Below are 19511 nucleotides of genomic sequence, written 5' to 3'. Positions count from 1 at the left end.
GGGTAGTGGGGATGATGAAGAGGGAGGTTGTAGTGAATGAAAGAGAGAATATATGAATGGTGAATACTGTGTGTCCATTTTATTGCTCTGCACTGCTCAATCACTAAAAGACAAATTCTGTCTGCAAAGGCAAATAAAGCCGTCCCAACTGGTTTTGGACTCTTACAGTCGCTCGCAGGAGACTTTAAAGGGTAATCGAGAGAAAGGAGCAGAAAAATTAATTCATGGGAATATGATCGGGGGAGTGGGAGCAGGGGGAATACATTTGTCGGCAGCCTTAATTATCTTAATACACACTTCAGGCAGAGCTACATGTTTCATCCCTTAAGCCTCCGCTAACCCCAACTTGATGCTTTTCTTTTCTTTTCTTTTTTTACATTTTTTCCCCTGCAGAGGCTAAATGTGCCCACAAGCGATTCCAGATTTAACTCTGAGGTATAAAAAGATTAGGCAATGTGAGCATATCAAACTAGAACCCATATTGTGTTCATAAAATGGTGCTGAGAACATCATCTAACCAAATGTATTGGCCTGAGTGTGTGAGGGACAGAAAGAGACAAAGGCAGATGTGTGGGTGATGTTCTCTTTTTGTCTCACTGAGTTTGAAAATGTTTATTGAGGGTGGACGGGTGGGCAGACCATTAGGAAAATTGATGTGCATGCAGATGTGTGTGGACATGTGTGTGTGTGTTCCTGCTCTGACATCACTGCTGCCGTCACTGCAGCCACCTCACGGTGACTCCCTTGTGACTGAAGGCCTGACAACCTCCCACGCTCTCCCCATCAAACTCCCATGCTCCTGCTCCTCTCTTGCCTGGCTTCATCTATAAACCCACCCCCCTCCCACCTCACTCACTCCTCATCCCCTGCTTTCCGTCTCCTCCTCAGCTCCGTTTCTATATCCATACATCATCGCCGTCCACTAGCTTTTCACCTCACCCACCTTCTTTTCATTCTTCCTGTTTTTTTCCCATCTCTTTCTCCCCCTCATTTGGTGTGTGGGTCTTCCCTGTCTTCCGTCATGCTCTCTGCACCCACAGTGCTCCCTGTCTGTGTCTCTATGGAAACCCTGAGTGGACATGAGTAGCTCAGAGGTCTGTGAAACACTGATACAGACACTATTAGATCACATGCTCCCGTTTCCTCTCAGAAAGCCGCGTGCGTGTGCAAGCCCTACTGTGTGGGAATAGATGCTGCGTGACCATGGCAATACAGCCTCCTCGCAAGATACACCTCGTCTCCCCCTGTGCCAATGACCTATCAGTGGTGTGAAGTGGGAGGAAAGGATGGAATGAGGGAGTAAGGAGGGAGTCCTATTGTTTCATTATACTGTAAGTCTCTTCAATTACTAGCTGGGGAAAGGGACCACCTGATGCCGCCTCTGCACAAATATTTCCATCAGAAGAACACACACAAGGCTGTGTTACCATGGCTTCAGAGGACTCTTGACTTACAGTCATTTCTTAGAGACATACCTTAACCTTATCGCCTTACCTTAAAATATGTCCCCATCTTATTCTGTAGTGATTTAAATTGCTTTATGTCCTCATAAAGATGACAAGTCCCCATAAATATGACTATGTAAACAGATTTAGGACCCCGTAGTATCATAAATTCCAACCCATACAAACATACACACACACCGTCCCCCTCCTCTCCTTTCTCCCCGATCACTCTCACACCTCATGAACCGTACTCTCCTCACATTTACACATTGTTGAGCCTGCTGTGTTGCGTAGCTCGTGCGTCATCTGTGTCCAAACACATCAGAAGGACAGGTGATTTGTGATAAGAGGCCTCGCACAGACAGAATTTTACAGCTCTGGGTCGCTCTCCTGGGCACCATCGTTATTTGTCGGTCACGCTTAAGTGGATCATTACAGAGCTTAATCATGGGGAAGGATACGTAAGCTGCACAGCATGTCATTTCGGGAGTGCCATGAGGTTATGAACGTGCGTGCAAAAAGGCAGGAAAATACGATAGTGGAATTCTTTTTCTCTTTGCAGTCGAAGCATTAACCGATTTGAAAAAAGGGGAAAAAAGAATCAGTTTCACTCACATGTGAAGGTTTGTCGAGTCTCCCCTTTATTTTATCAAAATGTACATACAGAAACTACAACAGGACTACATTAAAGAAGACATCAAAATGGGCAGCAATAACAGGGGTCAACAGCTGAACAAACACCCAACCCAGCCCCAGGCCCACCCCATTAACATCCCCAGTGCAGTGAGATAAAGACATGCCAATGATGTCTCACATTTAGGCACTTGATTTCCCTACCGAACCATCTTTGGTCATAGTTGCTGTTGCACGGTTTCAAACTGAGATTCAAACAGGTTTGAGGTGTATCCGAACTCGATTCACGTGGGTTCTGCTGCGAATCGGCCGAAGCCGATGTACGCTGAGAGGAGTCGCATGAGTTTTAAAGCAAATCGGTTTAGACAGAGCTGCATCTGCCAGGTTTAGAGATGACCCAAAGATGGTTTTAACCTGACCGCCTCCATAGAGTAAACCGCAGTATTAATTAAATTAACACTAGATGATACAATACTTCACATGGTTACAGAAAAGACTCCACAACAGAAAGGAATCAAGCAGCACATCTTAACACAGTTTACCTGAAAACAACGCAGTGTATTTTCACACGATATACTGTAATCAATACGCTGTACAGTCTATTCCAAAGGCAATGTTGTTAGACTTTTTTGTAAGAACTAATCAGTCTTTTTACCACTGAGTATAATCTTGGAAAGTCTTGCAAAAATAGATCAATTTTTAATAAATTAAAAGCCTTGTTTTGATTGTAGGATGTGACCTTTTAAGCTACTCATGCATTGTCTAACTTTGTGTGTATACAGTAATATGCGTTACCTTGTATCTCTTTATGTATGTATGCATGTATGTGTGTCTATATGTATGAGAGTGATTTGATAAAAATACTGTACACACTAGTAGACTTATCCCTCTCTCCTTTTTTTGGAATACACCTCTTTCGGTAAAGGAATAACAAAGTTACATTAAACTGTTTAAGAAGCATAGTAGTCACACAGTATTTGGCAGTGAACAGTCCTAATTTATCCATGCACAATATCAACCACAGGCAAGGTCCACATTCTGAACAAACCCATTAAGAACAACACAGTAAGAACATGGAAAGAGTTTACAAGAATTTAAGACCCTGGAAGTGTGTGTGTGTGTGTGTGTGTGTGTGTGTGTGTGTGTGTGTGTGTGTGTGTGTGTGTGTGTGAGAGAGAGAGAGAATGTCCACAGCACATTTGGTTTCCCAGGGAGACCAAAGGCCTATGACTCATGTAGTGCATACAGCATTTTCTGGAATTTTTAACAATATCGGAAGAATTTGTATTTTCCACAAAGCCCAAATAATTACATATAATCATGTTAGAACCTTACAGAGTACTTGGGGAGTTTAGTGTAAAAACCCACTCAATCCCACCCCCATAGGTCTATTATAGACCAAACAGTTTATCCCTGGATTATATTTCCATTCTCAAGCTTTTTCTTTGGAGCATGCACCATCCCCTAGCTCAATTGTGTATTTTGTGTAATGACATGTGTATCCATGCATGTTTTACACAAGTCCAGTTTGCGGGTGCAGGTGTAAAGGGTAAGGTTGGTACAGCAGAGCTGATCCCCCTTGGGGTATGTAGTAGCTGCAGTAGCTGGGTTCTGCTAGATAGGGGGCAGTGTGCTCAGCAAGGTACGGGGCAGGCTGGTAGAAGCACGTCACATGGTCTGTGTTGGGTATTATGTTCTGCTCTCCCAGAACCTTCAGTGCCAGCACTGTGATCATATTCAGTGTTTGACGCCTTTCGTGTCCCATCAGACACACTGTGCTGTCATCTACCACACGACGCAACGTCATCAAGTACTGGTACTTGCTTCTCTCCTCGCCGATAAAATGGTTCTTCAAGTAGGACAGGATCTTTCGCTGTTGTTCCTGCACGTCAGGGAAATCAATAAAAAAGCGTGAGCACATGTAGCGCTCCAGTGTCTTTATCTGAGTCTCGCTGGCTGGTCGGTAGTCTCGCACCAACAGGTTGCTGTATTTCAACAAGCCACCACCTCGAATCTCTTCGGGGTTCCTGGTAGCAATCAGGCGGTAGCGCAGGTGGTCCATGGCTGCCTCAAAGTCACCATACATGCTCTCTGCCAGGACCTCGACAGCAGGGACTGAGTCAGATGCCTGAGGAGAGTCACACTGTTCAGAAGTGTCTGTGGTTACCTCAGGGGCCTCTTTGTTCTCAGGCACAGAGTTGGCTGCCTCAGTGGCTTCTGGAGAGGCAGATTCCCCGGGGCATTCAGACTGAGAGTGAGGCAGAACATGTGAGGTGGAACTTGGGATAGTGATTGGAAAAGAGACAGGCTCAGTAACCTGAGGCAAAGATGAGATATATTCATGTTCTTTTTTAACCTCCAACTGTAAGAGAGGAACTCCCGGCTGAGGGGAAGACTCTTTAATCTGTTCATCACTGTCCGTGTTTAGTATCAAAGGCTCCATGTCTGAAGATACCTGAGGTACAAGGTCCTCCGACTCCACCGGTGGAGTGAGGCAGAGGAGGGGAGGGCTCAGGCAGGGGGAAGGGGGTGTGAGACAGAGCGGTGTAGGGCTCAAGCTGAGCATTGGAGGGGTGAGGTAAGGAGGCGAGCTGAGGCAGGATGAGGTAGGGCTGAAGCTTAGGGTTGGAGAGCTAAAGCTAGTAGCAGGGCTGACAGTGCTTAGCATCGGAGACGAGAGGCAGTGAGATGGAGGGGTCAGGCATGGGGGAGGGCTGAGGATGGGGGGCGGGGGAGTTAGGCAAGGAGGGGACAGACTAACTACTGGAGGGGTGAGACAGGACACAGGAGGTGTAACACAGTGGACAGGAGAAGCTGGACTGAAGGCGGACCCTTGCGGGCTGTCACTTGGTTGATTCACAGCCATCTTTTTGGTCTCTTGTTCTGTTCTGGAACTAGAAGGATCTGACTGTGAAACTAACATGTCTGCTGAGTCAAGGGGCTCTACTTGTTTGGCAGTTTCTGTAGGGGAGGACTGACTGGGCTCACTGAAATCCACATGTGTAGTTGGTGTTTCAGTAGGGCTCTGAGTAGCCGTTTCACCTGGGTCTTCTGTGGCTAACTGAGAAACTGACTGAGAAACCGGTGGGTCTTGAGGTAAAGCAGACAGAGTAGAGGTGGAGATTATATCAAGGGCTGGATCCGGAGCTGGGCTAAAGTTAAGATCTGAAGCTAGGTTACTGGAAGGACTAGGTTCAGAATTAGTCTTAAAAGGAATGGTGCTTGTTGGGGTAGCTGTAGAGTTTGAACTGGAAGCAGTTGGCTCTGTGTTAAAGGCTATCTCGGGGCTCGCGTGAGGGTTTGACTCCAGGCAGGGCACAGAAACGAGTAACTCGTTTTCGGGGAGTGAGCTGGGGTTAGGACTGGGGGTGACCTTTCTGCACATCCTCCGAGGGGGTTTGGGGGATGAGTGTTTGAGCACCACCATGTGAGATAGTCTCTCTGAGGCCTTACAAGGGGGAGCAGAGGAGGTCTTTTTGTCAGAAGAAAGGCTAGGTGGTGGAAGTAAAATATCCTGAGTATCTGGAGGGTTAGCGGCATCAAGTGTGTTAGGTGTTTTTTCTGAGTTTTCTGTTTGTTGTGTGTTGTCAATCTCCAGCAAATCCTGTGCGTCAGGAAGCTGTGTGCTGCAAAGTGTGAGAGCGGAAGAGGAGGAGCAGGAACAATCAATACCCTGTGTGTTCGCTGTGATTTCACATATTTCTGTGTCAGTTTTCCTCTCTTCTTCTATTTCTTCCTCTGTTTCTGCATTTTGTTCATCTGCTAACTTGTGTGAGGATGTACTAGTGTGTAGAGCTGGCACATGTTGTGTTTTATCTTCCTCACTGCTGCTTTCATACTCTCCGAAAGACTTAGATACGTTTGTTTTATCAGATTGCTCTGTACTGCGAGGGCTTTCTCTAAGGTTCAGACACTCTCCCTGGGTTTCGTTTGAGGTTTTTGGCATCTCAGACTGTCCCATCTGCTCTGCTAGTTCTTTCTGTTCATCAGGGGGTTTTGTGTGGTTAGCAAGTTCTTTCTGGACAGAGAGTTCTCCGTGGTTTGAATGTGCTGGTGGTAAGTCGTCACAGGGCTTCGCTTGCTTTAACTGTTCTACCTTTGTTGAGCCTTCAGTCTTTTCCAAGAGCTCTGGCTCATGTTCAATCTGAGCTGGTGGTTCAGCTTCCTCAGGGGCTTGTTTCTTTTCTGACAAAGATGTCTGGCCTGTCTGGTTTAAGTTTTCTCCGTGCTCTGACACTTCCTTCAACCCTTCAGGTATTTTCTCTTTGCTGTCTTTCTCCAGTGCTGTGTGTTTTGTCTGGTTTGAATGTACAGTTTGTTGCGAGAATTCGGTCTGAGAATTGTTTTCCTGCACCTCATCTCTCTGTTTTATCTGGCTGTTTTGAGCACCTTCTTCACCGAAAATGTCTCTGTCTGTGGGCTTTTCTGTTTCTGGCGCAGCTGTTTGATTCAGCAGGGAAGGAGAGTATTTATTCTGATTCTCTGCGGGCTGGTCCTTAACTTCAACCTTATTCATTTTGCGCTGCGAGTCCTTCTGCATGTAAGACTCTAGAAGACGATCCAGAATGATCTGGAAGGAGTCTACGCTGAACTCAAATTGGCGCCTGAGCGCACTCACAAATTTGAGCTCCAGGTTTTTGCCACTGTTGTTTGAGAGGGAGATGAGGCTCCAGCGGTCATGTTCGTTGAAGACTTTTACCATTTTCTGGACATAGGCCTCTTTCATTGTGGCGTTGCTGATCCGTTCCCTGTTGACTGCAGCAGGCAGAAAGTCCAGCAAGCAGCCCAGCACTGACTCTTTGATCACCTGGGAGGGCAAAAAGTTAACAGCATGACAGCTACAACTAATCACAACGATCTACTGAAATAAAAATCATTGCTGTGGTTTAGGTTTTGGTATAATCTAGTTAAAACAAGCATGATCGATTCAGCTACAAATTAATTATGGTTAGGATTACAATATCATGTTTAACAGAACCCCAGTAAAAATCATTTGCAACCCCTACATGGCTTATTCAATGCTGTCAGCGCAGGTAACTGGTGTCTAAACGCTACAGTAATCTCACCTGGAACTCCTCTTGAGTGGGCAACTCCACTCCAAAGATGATGTCCAAGTCCTTGTAGCTTGTTCCGTTGTCTCGGACAAGGACGTGGCTGGCCGTGGAGCCGTTCAGACGAACATCTCTAACTGTGATTCCCTGCTTCTGCAGCCTGGCCCGCACGGCAATGATGATGTCACGAGGACGCAGCTCCAGCGTGGGAAAATTCCCACGGCCGTGGATTGGAACCACCTCTGAAAGAACCTGATGGAGAACCTCCACCTGCTCAGCGTTCAGGCTGTGAAATCGCTGACTGGATTTCTTTTCAGACATGCTGCTGCCCTGAAGGGAGGGATGACAATGAGAGTTTATTACAGCTCCTCAATGAAATATGCTGTGTGTTTCTCTCTCTCTCTCTCTCTCTCTCACACACACACACACACACACACACTCAGTATCACTCATATGCACACTCTCTGCCAGTCTGCTGTCTGCAAGTCACAGCTTGGCTGACAGCTTTTCCACAATGCTAATGTAACTGCTGTGTTGACAAGCTGACACATGGAGCAAACCACGCAGATGTGCTTTGCATAAATACTCTTCAACTGTTCACCCAGGTCACAGCAAATTATGGGGAAGTGGTCGAGTTACAAAAAGAGTCTGAAATGCTTTACAGTATTTACTACTCATGACTTACAACGTGTTAATTAGTCACTTTATTTACACTCCATCTATTAATTGCTGGCTCAGGATTTAATGTAATTCCTTTAACTCAAAATATAACATTTACTTAGCCTTTGTATAAGATAATAATAAAAGATAATAAAATGCAACCTTTGTTTATTATTTTCACCGGACAAGAAAGGGTTAAGTTGAATGAGTCATCACCAGCAGACTGCATTAATCACACCAACGTCACTAATTAAAGACACACATCTGTTTTTGTGGCCGTGTGTGCAGCACATGATGCGTGCATATTACAATCAATAACTCCATCCATTTGTGGGACTGCATGTTAAATGTATAAAAAAAAATTCCAACCCAAATTGAAACAAAGAGAAATTAAATAAGAGCTAATTATGCTGTTTGGCATTTAACATGTGGAGTCCTCCTGGCACTTACACACTCAGCCTCTGCATCCAGACTCCATTAATAAATCTCTAAAGAGTCAAAATATTTTCAATAAGCTGCACAATATCTTTATTTGCCTAACCAAGTCAGTCTGAAGAGTCTCTGTTAAGTGACTGAGTGTGCGATTGTGAGCGCCTGTCAAAGTGTTTCGGCGAGTGAGTGCTCGTGTTCGTGTTTGCAACTGTGGTTCATAGCAGCCCATTATGATCTATTGTTTGCTTTAATCAATAGTTGTCACTCAGTGCTACAGCTGAATGCAGCTGATTGCTATGATTTGTCAATACTAGCAGGCTAAACAGTGGGATAATAATGAGCAGTAATCGGATGCTTTCTGGTATCATTTAGTCAGACACCAGAGGGTTATAGTCTGTAACAACCACAAACAAAATCTATAATGGGGGCGTCTTAGAAAGCTTTGCATGCATTTCAACAAACACTAAATCAGCATAAGTGCAGATCGTACATAAAGCTACAGAAGTACAGAAGTTGCTGTTTTTTGAAGAACTGCTTACCAGGATGAAAAGAAGTTGAGTCTTAGAGCACAGAGCTCCTAAATAGCTTTTGTGGATGAGACATCGGCTCACGTGTCCCACTTTAACCAGGCAAACTTCACATCGCAAAATGATCATACATCCAGAGCTGATACAAACACCTCCAGATGTTTACACTTATCACACGCACAGCGACACAATATGTTGACGAGGCACTGCAGGAGCGTTTTTCCAACTGGCCCCTTGTATTTCCCCCACAACCCCCCTCCCCCTTTCTCACTCTCCTGCAAACTTGCAGCCTGAGTGACTCATCCAGGCGTATCGGCTCAGCTCACACATAATCTATAGCCACTGAAAACCCAACAAATCTGAGAAGCTCATACACACTGGGCTACATGTACAAACAAACAATAAGGCTCTGTAAACTCAGGTGAATGTCTTGTGTATAAAATCTGTCAAGTAGCACACAGGAGGGAGAGTTAGTCCTGTGGTTAGAATACTCTAAATATATGTCCTTTATATATACCTATATATAGACAGACAGACAGACACACACACACACACATACATACATGCATATATGTTATTTGCATGCAAGTCCTTGATTTTTACTTTTATCCCCTTGAAATATTATAAACATATGAATACTGAAGTGGAAGACAACTCAGTAGGCTACTTACTGAGCTTATAACACAATATTTACTGAGAAGAAAGCCTGTATTTTTAAATGCAGTGCTTGAGTTCACCAGTACATTGCTAAAATAAAGAAATAAATAAGAAATAAAAATACAGCTATTAATTTTTCCCATAAAAGTTAACACCTGTTGGGTGTTATAGTTCACCACTTGTACAGTTTCACAGTCCTGTGGCAAGTGGAGGCAATTAAGCGCAATGAAGTGCCTGCCAGGGTAAAGGGCAGCACTCGTGAGAATTAAAAACTTAAAAACGGGATTAAAAGAAAAAAAAACTTCACAGAGCTGAGTGTTCTTACCTGTTGCTGAGGCATCTGAGGGAGCGAGCGGCTCCTGACTTGTCAGCGGGATGAAACAGCGGGTATCCACCGAGCTACAGGTCCGGAGAGTTCGTGTTTTCTACTGGCTTTGTTTTTTCTTTTGAAGTCCCTGCCCGCTCCGTTTAGACTCGATGCTGACGCGGCTGGGTCCCTTATAAGGCATGCGTTGCCAGAATCTGCGCGCGAGTTCATTCGGGCGCTGTCCGGGAGGCGCGTGGTGCTGAAATGAAGAATGAAACGAGTCCTCGCGCTCTTGTTTCTCCTTCGGCAGCCTGGAGCGTAACGCAGTTTCCATAGCGACCTGCCGTCATTCAGTTATGACTGGGGAGTGCGCGTGCACGCGCGCGCGGATGAGTGCGCGTGCAGCAGTCTTCTCACAACAATGGTGGAGTTGTGGTGGTAAAGAGGGCGTTAACAAGTGTCAGGGATAATTCGAGTGTTCGTGCCAGGCCTGCATTAAGAAGAATAAAAGTTTACAGGACGAACTAATCACAGCCGTGCAACCTGTGCGTGTACCAACAAATCCTCACTTTATTATGTGGCCTTTCTGTGTGTTTGACGTGTCAGCGCTGAACTCAACTGCTACCACATCACCTCAGTATTACACCGTGGCTGAGGTTGAGGCCATAAATGTCGGGACATATGGTTTTGGGGGGACATTTTCTCAACCGCTTCTCATCACGAAAACATCATTATATCTAATGCTGTGTCCACACAAAGTGTCAGCAGATACAGTATGAGTCATCCATGCAGCTCCCTCCCCCTAACCCAGCCTTAACCCCCCCCCTCCCCAAACCCGAGCCTTCTTTGGCTGGCCGATGCACGCACACACTGGAACACTTTCTCTATCTGGACAATTACAGCCAATAATCCTTCTCCCCCCTTCATACTGCAAATTCGTGCTCCATCCCTTAAAAACCTACTTGCACAAATCCCCGCGCGTGTTCCCTTGCCGTGTTAGCTCACACAGCCATTCTTTCCGCGGAACTCTATAAACAAGCAGTTCCAGATGTTACCTAGTTACGTGTTAATGCATCCGCAATAAAGTGGAAGGATATGCGTGAAAGCGTTAAGTCAAACACGGCTGGCTCTGTGGAAAAGGTAAATTTACTCCTTCTCTCTCTCGCTCTCTCTCTCTCTCTCTCACACACACACACACACACACACACACACACACACACACACACACACACACAAATGACGTCACTAGACGTGTACCACAACCTACCGATACCGGGTAAACTATTTTTAGCCTGGATGGAACTTGTCTGCTTTGCTTTGGACACGCGCACCCAGTCCACTTTTCCAACGGTCGTGACGTAGAAGGCGCGAGCACGTCACGCAGAATCGTGATCAAGTGTGACGACGGTGAAAGGTGGCCAGAAGTATCAGCGATTGTATTCAAAGATAAAGATTAACTAAGATGGTTCACACATCTCTCTTCTGCCCCGATATAAAGGTTTTAGTCATAGATCGACATTGTTAATGCAGATAATTTATTAATTAGTGACAAAGCTTATTTTGTACGTGTAAATATGGGCCGAATAGTGGGCTATTAATAAAATATAGATGCAAATGTTGAGAAAAAAGGTCATAAATACCACCAAAAACAAGAAGGAACATTCGGGAATAGTCGTCGTGTCTAATAGACGCTCTTTGGCGCATGCGTGATAAGAGAATTCCTAATCTTTCACACTTAGTAGCATTTTTTGCGAGCGATGGAATTTATTTTTGTAACTGCCTAACCAACGGATTAATATTTCACGATTATAAGAGCATTTTGGGGGACAGAAAGACAAATAAAAAAATCTACCACTCTTTTTTAACCGAATTAAAACAAAAGCGGAAGTATCTGCAACCGATGCATCTTGCCTCGCTACACTGCCGTATGGTACAACCCTCAAAAATCAAAACAAGCATCTCCGGTTGAAAAAAAGCGAGTGTCTGGATGCTACTTTGTACATTACGAAACTCAGTAGTTGTCTCAGAAAAAGACTTTTATCATGTCGAATATGGAAAGTATCCTTTCATTTGTACTCTTACGTACATTTGCCTAGCAAAACCGTAGCTAGTCATAAGCTGGGCTTAAGCTAACTCTTTCATACATGGAAGTTCTGCTCTGTTGTGTCGTTATGAGCAAAAACCTGACCTTGTTTTCACGTTTTTCTTTTTATATTTGGCTAAATTTTCGCTAGCATCATGAGAACCACTGACTTGGGTTAAATAAGCTAGATGTATTCAGACTCGTCCTCATAGCATTAAATTGTAATTTGGATTTATTACCAGTGCTCTGCTAACATGAAACAACCCCTTGACCAGCTGCTCAAGAACACTTGTTCAACCTGAAGTTTGCTGCCAAGGAGCTACAGCGTAACTCCAGGAAATGTGATAAAGAGGAAAAGTCAGAAAAAACTAAAGTGAAGCAGGTTGGTTTATTACACTTATTAGAGTCTTGAAAAGCTGGCCCACAGTATAACTGCACCGCGTGTTACACTGTGTGTGTATGCTGTGTTTCTCAGGCTATCCAGAAGGGTAATATGGAGGCAGCCAGGATCCATGCAGAGAACGCCATCCGGCAGAAGCACCAGTCCATCAACTTCTTGAGGATGAGTGCCCGGGTGGACGCTGTAGCCTCTAGGGTCCAGACAGCTGTCACTATGAACCAGGTCAGGACTGTGGGTCATGGGTTTGCAGGCCACTTCTCTTGCTTTTCCACTGTAATGTAAACGATGACCACCGAAAAACTCTTTTAATGGCATACATTAAGACAGAGAATGTTCCCTGGCTTGAGTTGGTTGTACTTTGCTTTTTACGTTCCATTCAAAGTCAAAATCAGTTTTGCTTCTCTTGGATTGCAGTGATTCTAAAGAATGATGTAAGTAATTATAGTTGTGTACTGCAACTATTCCAGATATTTGTCACACATTCAGATGTGTAAATATAGTGGGGTTTTTTTTTTTTCATTTTTAAAAGGTTATATATGTAAACCAGATTTCATCGTAGCCTTGCATGTGCTATGACATCAAAACCTCTTGTCCTACATTTACAAGGAGTGTGCTCGTTCACCACATCAAATGTTATGCATGTATTTTTTTCACTGTGCATGTTCTGAAAATGACATCTTATTTCAGAAGAGGTGAAAAGCGCAGCCACTTCAGAGTCAGGCAAAAGGGCTCGCAGACATGCAAACAAAAAGACACCAATAACATAATGTCATTAGAGGCGCTTTAGACCTTGTGCTATTAGCTCCTCGCTCTTGTGAGAGTGACGGCCTCTTTTAAATTGCTTTAATTCAGCATCACTACAGGAAAGGCACCTTTTCACAGAGTAAAGCGTAATAATGTCTGCAGAAATGGAAGGAGTGCGTGAGATGTTACAGCCGAGCAACACCTCTGAGCACCCTTGTGTGTTGCTATAATACCGCTGCCTCTCATTAAAGCTAATGCCATCGCATTTATTATAAACCCATTTACCGCAGCTTGTTTACCTAATGGTAGGTTTGTTTTTGACTAGATTAATCTTTAATCAGCATCATCCTAGAACTATTAGAGGTGCTTCTAGTGTGAGAGAGTCATGATAGAGTGTCTAGTTAAAAGGGTTAAAGTGACACCTAGTGGACACGTTGGAAAACAGCACCCAAGCTTCAGTGGTTTATTTCATGTTTTGTTTTCCCAGGTGTCAAAATCCATGTCTGGAGTGGTGAAGTCTATGGATGCTACACTGAAAAGCATGAACCTGGAGAAGGTTAGAGGCTGTTTGCAGCATATGGCACAAAAACTATTCAGGAAATTTCTATTCGTTAATTCATTTTTTGGGCTCACTGTGTTTCTGCACAGATCTCTGCACTGATGGACAAGTTTGAAAAGCAGTTTGAAACTCTTGACGTGCAGACAGCTCAGATGGAGGATACCATGAGCAGCACCACCACTCTAACGACGCCTCAGGTAACACTTCCTGTTATCTCCCAAGAAGGAAACATTCCTGAGCCCTTGTTGCTGCTTATGCATGCAGGATCACTGCATACTTATTCAGTTGTTTCATTTCTAAAGGCCTTTTTTTTTTAAATTACTATTTGCTTGTTGGGTCCCTAGAATGAAGTGGATATGCTGTTGCACGAGATGGCTGATGAAGCCGGGTAAGATCTCTACGCTGTCTAAAAGCATTAGGAAAGAAATTGGCAACTGCAGTGTATAAAATGAACTGTACTAAAAGCTTTATTCAAATGACTTTCATTAAGATCGAGGATGCACCTCTTTCACTGTTTACAAGGCTGCTTTGAAACACAAAAGGCTCATTAATATTAATTAATTAGATTTTTATTTTTCAGTTTGGATCTTAATCTGGAGCTTCCTGCAGGCCAGACCTCTTCACTGGCTTCATCTGTGGCATCAGCAGAGCAGGTAAGATATCCCAGTAGAGCAGGGCGATATGAGCAAAAATATTTATCACAATATACATTTGAAAATTTGAGATAACGATATAACTGACGATATAATTGACACTAGACAAAATACTTTACAACTCCACAACTTTATTAGTGCACTTTTTCACTTAAACAAGCAGCTGTTTTTTATGTGCATTAAAGTTATATAAAAAATTTAACTGTGCAAATGCAAATTCCTTGCTGACAGTTTAACCAAAAGGCATTTCCAGTGGAAATTGGCCGACATATCCTCAGCATAACCATGTATAATATCCACAAAACTTAAAAAAAGAGGTTATACACACACAATACGATAATATTATGTTGAAGCACAGTACGTATCACTCTGCGAGGCTCCTGCCTACGATAGCCGTAATGCTCCGAAAATCCATCAAGTGGTGCGGGTTCGTAGGCAGGAGCTTCGCAGAGTGATACGTACTGTGCTTCAACATAATATTACCGTATTGTGTGTTTGACAGATTTTTGAGCGACGTGTACCAAATAAAATCGTTTAGAGGTCAGTAAACACAACCACAATTCATACATAAGACACACAGGATTATAAGGGGCACTGTAGATTTTCAGGTAGCATGCTCTACCAAAAATAGTGCTTTGTTGTGTATCTGATGGATGAAAGCTAAACCAGTTCCACACCACTGAAGTTGCAGCATTTTTACAAACCAATTCTGGTTCATTCGTTTCATTCAACGATCCGCTTTCGCCCTTCTCATTCTCCGTCGCCGTCATGCTTTTTCTGCATTGTGTGTATGAAAACAAAGGCACTGCGCATGCGCGTTTTACCCGTATTCTATCGCGATATTTCATTTCTTATCGTTGCCCAACATTATACCGGTATTACCGTGAACAGTATGATATGGCCCAGCCCTATATACCAGCTGTTAAACATCCATCCTTTAGAGCAGCGGTCCCCAATCCCCGGGCCTCGGACCGCTACCAGTCCGTGAGTCGTTTATGTGTGATATCTGACAGGGTTTTATTGAAGCGAGTCATCAGCACGACCCTCTGGTGGACAAAAAAAAAATCTGTGCCAAATCAAGCATGCTGATCCATCCGCTGTGCCAATCCCACGGGGCAAGTGAATGTACCTACTTCAAACCCATAAGTATGCAGGTCACTCTGTTATTGTTAAGCCGAATTTATGGTTCAGTGAGGGCAGCGCAGCCGGGGATAGCCCATCTACCTGCAGACCAGTGTGTGGGCTACTCTTGCTTGTGCTGTGGAGAACAGTGTAAGTGTGAAACTGAGTGTAAAGATCAATGAAAAGTGTCCACTGACCCGCTGTCTGTGCTTTTCATGCTGTATTTTTGAAGTCACTAAAGGTTTTTTTTGCGGTTCTCCAGTTCCCAGTAAACTCCACTGTTGCTCCTTTCTCTATTCCAGCCCACTTGTCAACCAGTCAGCATTTAGCGAACGCATATGACTTCCGCTTTCAGTGACATGCAGTTGGAATTTTGGAAAACTGCAGAGGAGCAAGTCTGTGTTGGGTGAAAACCGTGATACACTCGTTGTCTGAATGGTAGTGTGTACGCTGGAGGACACGTTTACGGGACCTTAAATTACGCTTTAGCCTGACTAAACCATCAGAAACAGACTTCATGAGGGTGTGCTGCGGGCCCGATGTCCTCTAGTGAGCTCTGTGCTCACCGCCCAGCATGTGGAGCCCGATTTGCATTTTCCATAGAACACCAGGATTGGCAGGTCCACCACTGGTGCTCTGTGCTTTTCACAGATGAGAGCAGGTTCACCGTGAGCACATGTGACAGACGTGAAAGGGTCATGAGAAGCTGTGGAGAATGTTATGCTGCCTGTGACATCGAACATTGATTCTGCAGGTTGATCATTTTCTTTTTCATCAAACGATGTGACATCCCTTCACTCCTAACGCATTACCTCGTCCAATCAGTGTAGATATCGATGTGATTTACTTTCCCAGTGAGATCTGATGTGTTTTCAAAGTGTTCCTTTAATTTATTTGAGTGATACACGTTCTTCACATGCCATTAAGGGTCAGTCAGTGGGATCTGTGGAACCACAAAAAGGATCATCATTTTCTTTCCTGTTTAAGGAAACTTGTCTTTTATTGAGGTTTTCTTCGGTTTGTTTTGTCCTTTTTGTTAGTGTGATTACTTTGTTACTCATCTTTAACCTCCTAAGACCCGAACTCTTCCATTGCATGCATTTTTAATTTCTCTTTGATATTTGGGCATATTGGGGCCCGATGAATGTAAAAACAAAGAATTACCACATTTTTTTTTCTTACCTTTTCCTGTTTTTAAGAAAAATAAGAGCCACATGTGAAGATATTTGTTTAAAATTTTGATAGAACAGTAGCAGTAAAATGTCCTCGTAAGTGGATATCAGGCCCTTGTAGAGTAATTAAGTATTTTGGTCTAAATAACCTAAAATGTGATGTCCACATATGTGGACGCCAGGTCCTTGGAGGTTAAAGAATATTGCTGTCTGTCAGGCTTAACCCTGTATCCCTCACACAGTTACAGCAGTGAGCTGGTTGGATTTTACTTAATGGCTCACCCTCTGTTTCACTGTATTACATTTGGATGAAAATTGCTTGAAAACCAAGAGATTGGTTAGCGCCCCCCTGGGAACAAGTGCTAGGAAAAAATGTGTATTCCCAGATAGCAAAAGATAGCGAATGAAAATTTGAATTTCAATCATTTAGCAGGTTTCTGGAAGTTGCAAGGATTTTGGATCGCCAGGTGGTCACTGACTGGTTTCCGGGCATGCACGACTGGGAAGATAGCTAACAATATCTTAGTACCTGCAGCCCTCACTAGGATGACCTGCTGTCTGTTGTTTTGAACATGTGTACATGATGCTGGCTGCAAACTAAATCTACCTACAAGTATAAATATTTAAAGGAGCCGGAACATAAAAGATTTACAGTTTTAATAACTCTGTTCTTTTCTTCAGCCCTAAGAACACACAAAATCAATATATCGAACTGGACTATGAATGATTGAAAACCAAAGCTCCTGTAATAAATGTTTCCTTTGACCTAGCTGTCTCCATCTGCTGATTTCTCTCTCGTCTTTCGTGCCGTCATCAGGATGAGCTCTCCCAGAGGCTGTCCAGGCTGCGAGACCAGGTGTCATAGTGACACGGCGAGGAAAACAACAAGAAGGAGCAAAAACACGGAAGGGCCAATAAAAACAAAAAGTGCAATGTGCCTGCAGGCTTCATGCCCTCCTTTATATTCTTTTTTTTTTTCTTTTGAGAAAAGCCTGAAAGCAGAAAATGATGTTTTTATAAGAAAGCAGGCTTTCAGTCCTGCAAGTGCGTACAGCTATTACCTCAGTCTAAGCTGGTTATGTTGCATGTGTATATAATGCAAAGCAAAGTAATATATTTATTTATGTACTAATTTATTTCCTAACTGAATGGATATTGTAAGGGTGTACTTTTACTGCTACTGCTGACGGTGTTGACACTTTTGTTTTTTGCTTCCAGTGTCAGCTTTGCTGTCGTAATACAAAATTCTCCAGGTGAAATAGTTTCCTTGAGTATTTAATAGAATTTTCTTCATGTAGCAGTAACCACTCCAAAGGCTCACACCGCACTGCTATTCACAAACGCAAAGTCATTAAAAGTATTGCAAAATCTCATCCTTGTCACTTTTTTGTTGTTGTTGTTGTCCTTGTCATTTTGTGTTTTGGATGAAGTATGCAGCACACATTCCTCTCGGTCTCTCCATTTTTCTGCGTGCCCCTCCCTCTTTCTCTTCTTCAACAGGGAACAGATGAGAGGTCAAAGGTGTCACCTGTAGAGGAAGCAGCCTTCTGCCACTCGCATGCCAGTACCTCATTACACACACACACACACACACAGTGTATCTCTGGGAGGGAGGCACATCCCAGCTGGGAGCCATTACAGGTGCCGTCCTAACACACACACACATATATCTTCATATGAACACGTTCGCAACCCTGTAGCGAGGGGAGCTCTCCGGAGTGACACTCGGTCACCTCTGACCTCTTTTGTGTCCCTCCTAATCATCATCAGCACAAACTTAACTACATCCACAATCATCATCATCAGTGCTCGCAGACTGACACGAGTCTCTTGTTTGCGCTTGCTTCCAGACACTTTGATGAGTTTGAGGTCTGCAGTACGTTTGAGCACGCACCCGCTCCTTTAAGTCCTCAGTTCTTCTTATTTTCCACTGACCTCTGTGATCCAACAGCTGTCAGTCATTTTTTTTCTCCACCGTTTTTTTGGGGGTCTAAAATTCAAATTCCGTGTTCCTTTTGTGGTAAGAACCACAAAATGTATTTGATACTTTTGTGTGTGTGTTTAAAATCTAATTTTAACCCTCAATGGCCGTCTCTTTTCTTTCAACATGATTAAAGCTGGGAGAGTCTTTCACCGCCTGCCCCCTCCACTGTGTGCATCTCAACATATGTGCAAGGGATGTTTTCACCAGATGTGCAGGAGACAACTCCTGTGTGAGCAACACCGCAGGGAGAAGCCTGTGTTTGTATGTGTGTGTGTCAGGTGTTGATACCTAGCAGCTCTCCCCTCCAGTCAACACCTCCCTGTCCAGGTTCCTACAGGAGTGCCACTTGCTGACAGGAAGGGATCTGGTGGGCTGTGGGTTGTGTCCCTGTGGCTGACCCTTCTGCTTGTGCACAGGGTGTGTGTCTGCATGTCTGTGTTGGTGGATGAAAAGCTGCTCAAAGCCACAAATGCTGGCTCAGTGAAAAAAACTAATTGCAACAGGGAGGATTGGTTAGACTTCCATATGATTCATGTGCAGGATATGAAACAGCGAGTTTAAAGAGTCATAAACTGGATTCAGCAGGAAGAGATGAATACCAAAAAGTCCCAAATTATTTTCTGGAGAATTAAATAGAAGGAAAAAACGAATTAATGGATCTCTAAAGAGTTGATAACTTCCTGATAGTTCCCTTGAAAGTGCTAAAAAATATGGTACTTATTATAAAAAAAACTTGTTGTACTTGGATAACACAGGTTTATATAAACAAAGATGTTTTAATAATCATTTAATTGTTCCAGGATAAGTTTCAGTACAAATTGTTTTAATAATGCAGTTTTGTTATTGTTCAAAAACCATACAGTGGTGACGAACGCAAAGAAACAAAAATGAACTAATACCTAATGAAATAATTAGCAATCATTTATCGTTTAATTTAAATTAAATTAAATTAATCTAGTTTCTTACAGGAAACTTAATGTTAAGCTGTTTTTAAGAAATCTCTGATTTGCAACATGAATGCAAAAAAATAATTTAATTGTTTGATCAGTTTTTATTATTTAAACCATTATAAAATCCTGATG

At 43.5% G+C, this 19511-nt stretch overlaps 2 protein-coding genes across 3 annotated transcripts; one reads left to right on the top strand and one right to left on the bottom strand.

Annotated features, from left to right (window-relative positions):
• Positions 1–2063: 2063 nt before the first annotated feature.
• Positions 2064–10499, bottom strand: LOC146717300 (uncharacterized). 2 transcript variants are annotated; one of them, XM_085474179.1, is made up of 4 exons: positions 10282–10499; positions 9731–10202; positions 7145–7459; positions 2064–6885 (listed from the first exon to the last, which is right to left on the bottom strand). In XM_085474179.1, exons 2-4 carry the CDS (start codon positions 9743–9745, stop codon positions 3592–3594), a joined length of 3624 nt encoding a protein of 1207 aa, XP_085330305.1. In that variant the 5' UTR covers positions 9746–10202; positions 10282–10499; the 3' UTR covers positions 2064–3591. The 2 variants fall into 2 exon arrangements, with proteins under 2 accessions (XP_085330305.1, XP_085330297.1); XM_085474171.1 differs by having other exon boundaries at positions 9731–10499.
• Positions 10500–11410: 911 nt separating this feature from the next.
• LOC146717299 (charged multivesicular body protein 1B1-like) lies at positions 11411–17382 on the top strand. The gene is made up of 8 exons (XM_085474164.1): positions 11411–11770; positions 12080–12177; positions 12271–12417; positions 13427–13495; positions 13588–13695; positions 13843–13886; positions 14079–14151; positions 17263–17382. The coding sequence occupies exons 1-8, from the start codon at positions 11755–11757 to the stop codon at positions 17308–17310; spliced, it is 603 nt and encodes a 200-aa protein (XP_085330290.1). The 5' UTR covers positions 11411–11754; the 3' UTR covers positions 17311–17382.
• Positions 17383–19511: the final 2129 nt, after the last annotated feature.

Source organism: Copadichromis virginalis, linkage group LG2 (assembly GCF_057382275.1).
Source record: "Copadichromis virginalis isolate Kocher_CV1m ecotype Utaka linkage group LG2, C_Virginalis_male_GT1.1, whole genome shotgun sequence".
In the NCBI taxonomy this organism is placed as follows: domain Eukaryota; kingdom Metazoa; phylum Chordata; class Actinopteri; order Cichliformes; family Cichlidae; genus Copadichromis; species Copadichromis virginalis.
The sequence above is the reverse complement of the archived record's forward strand: the minus strand, read 5'-3'. Positions and strand labels throughout refer to the sequence as shown.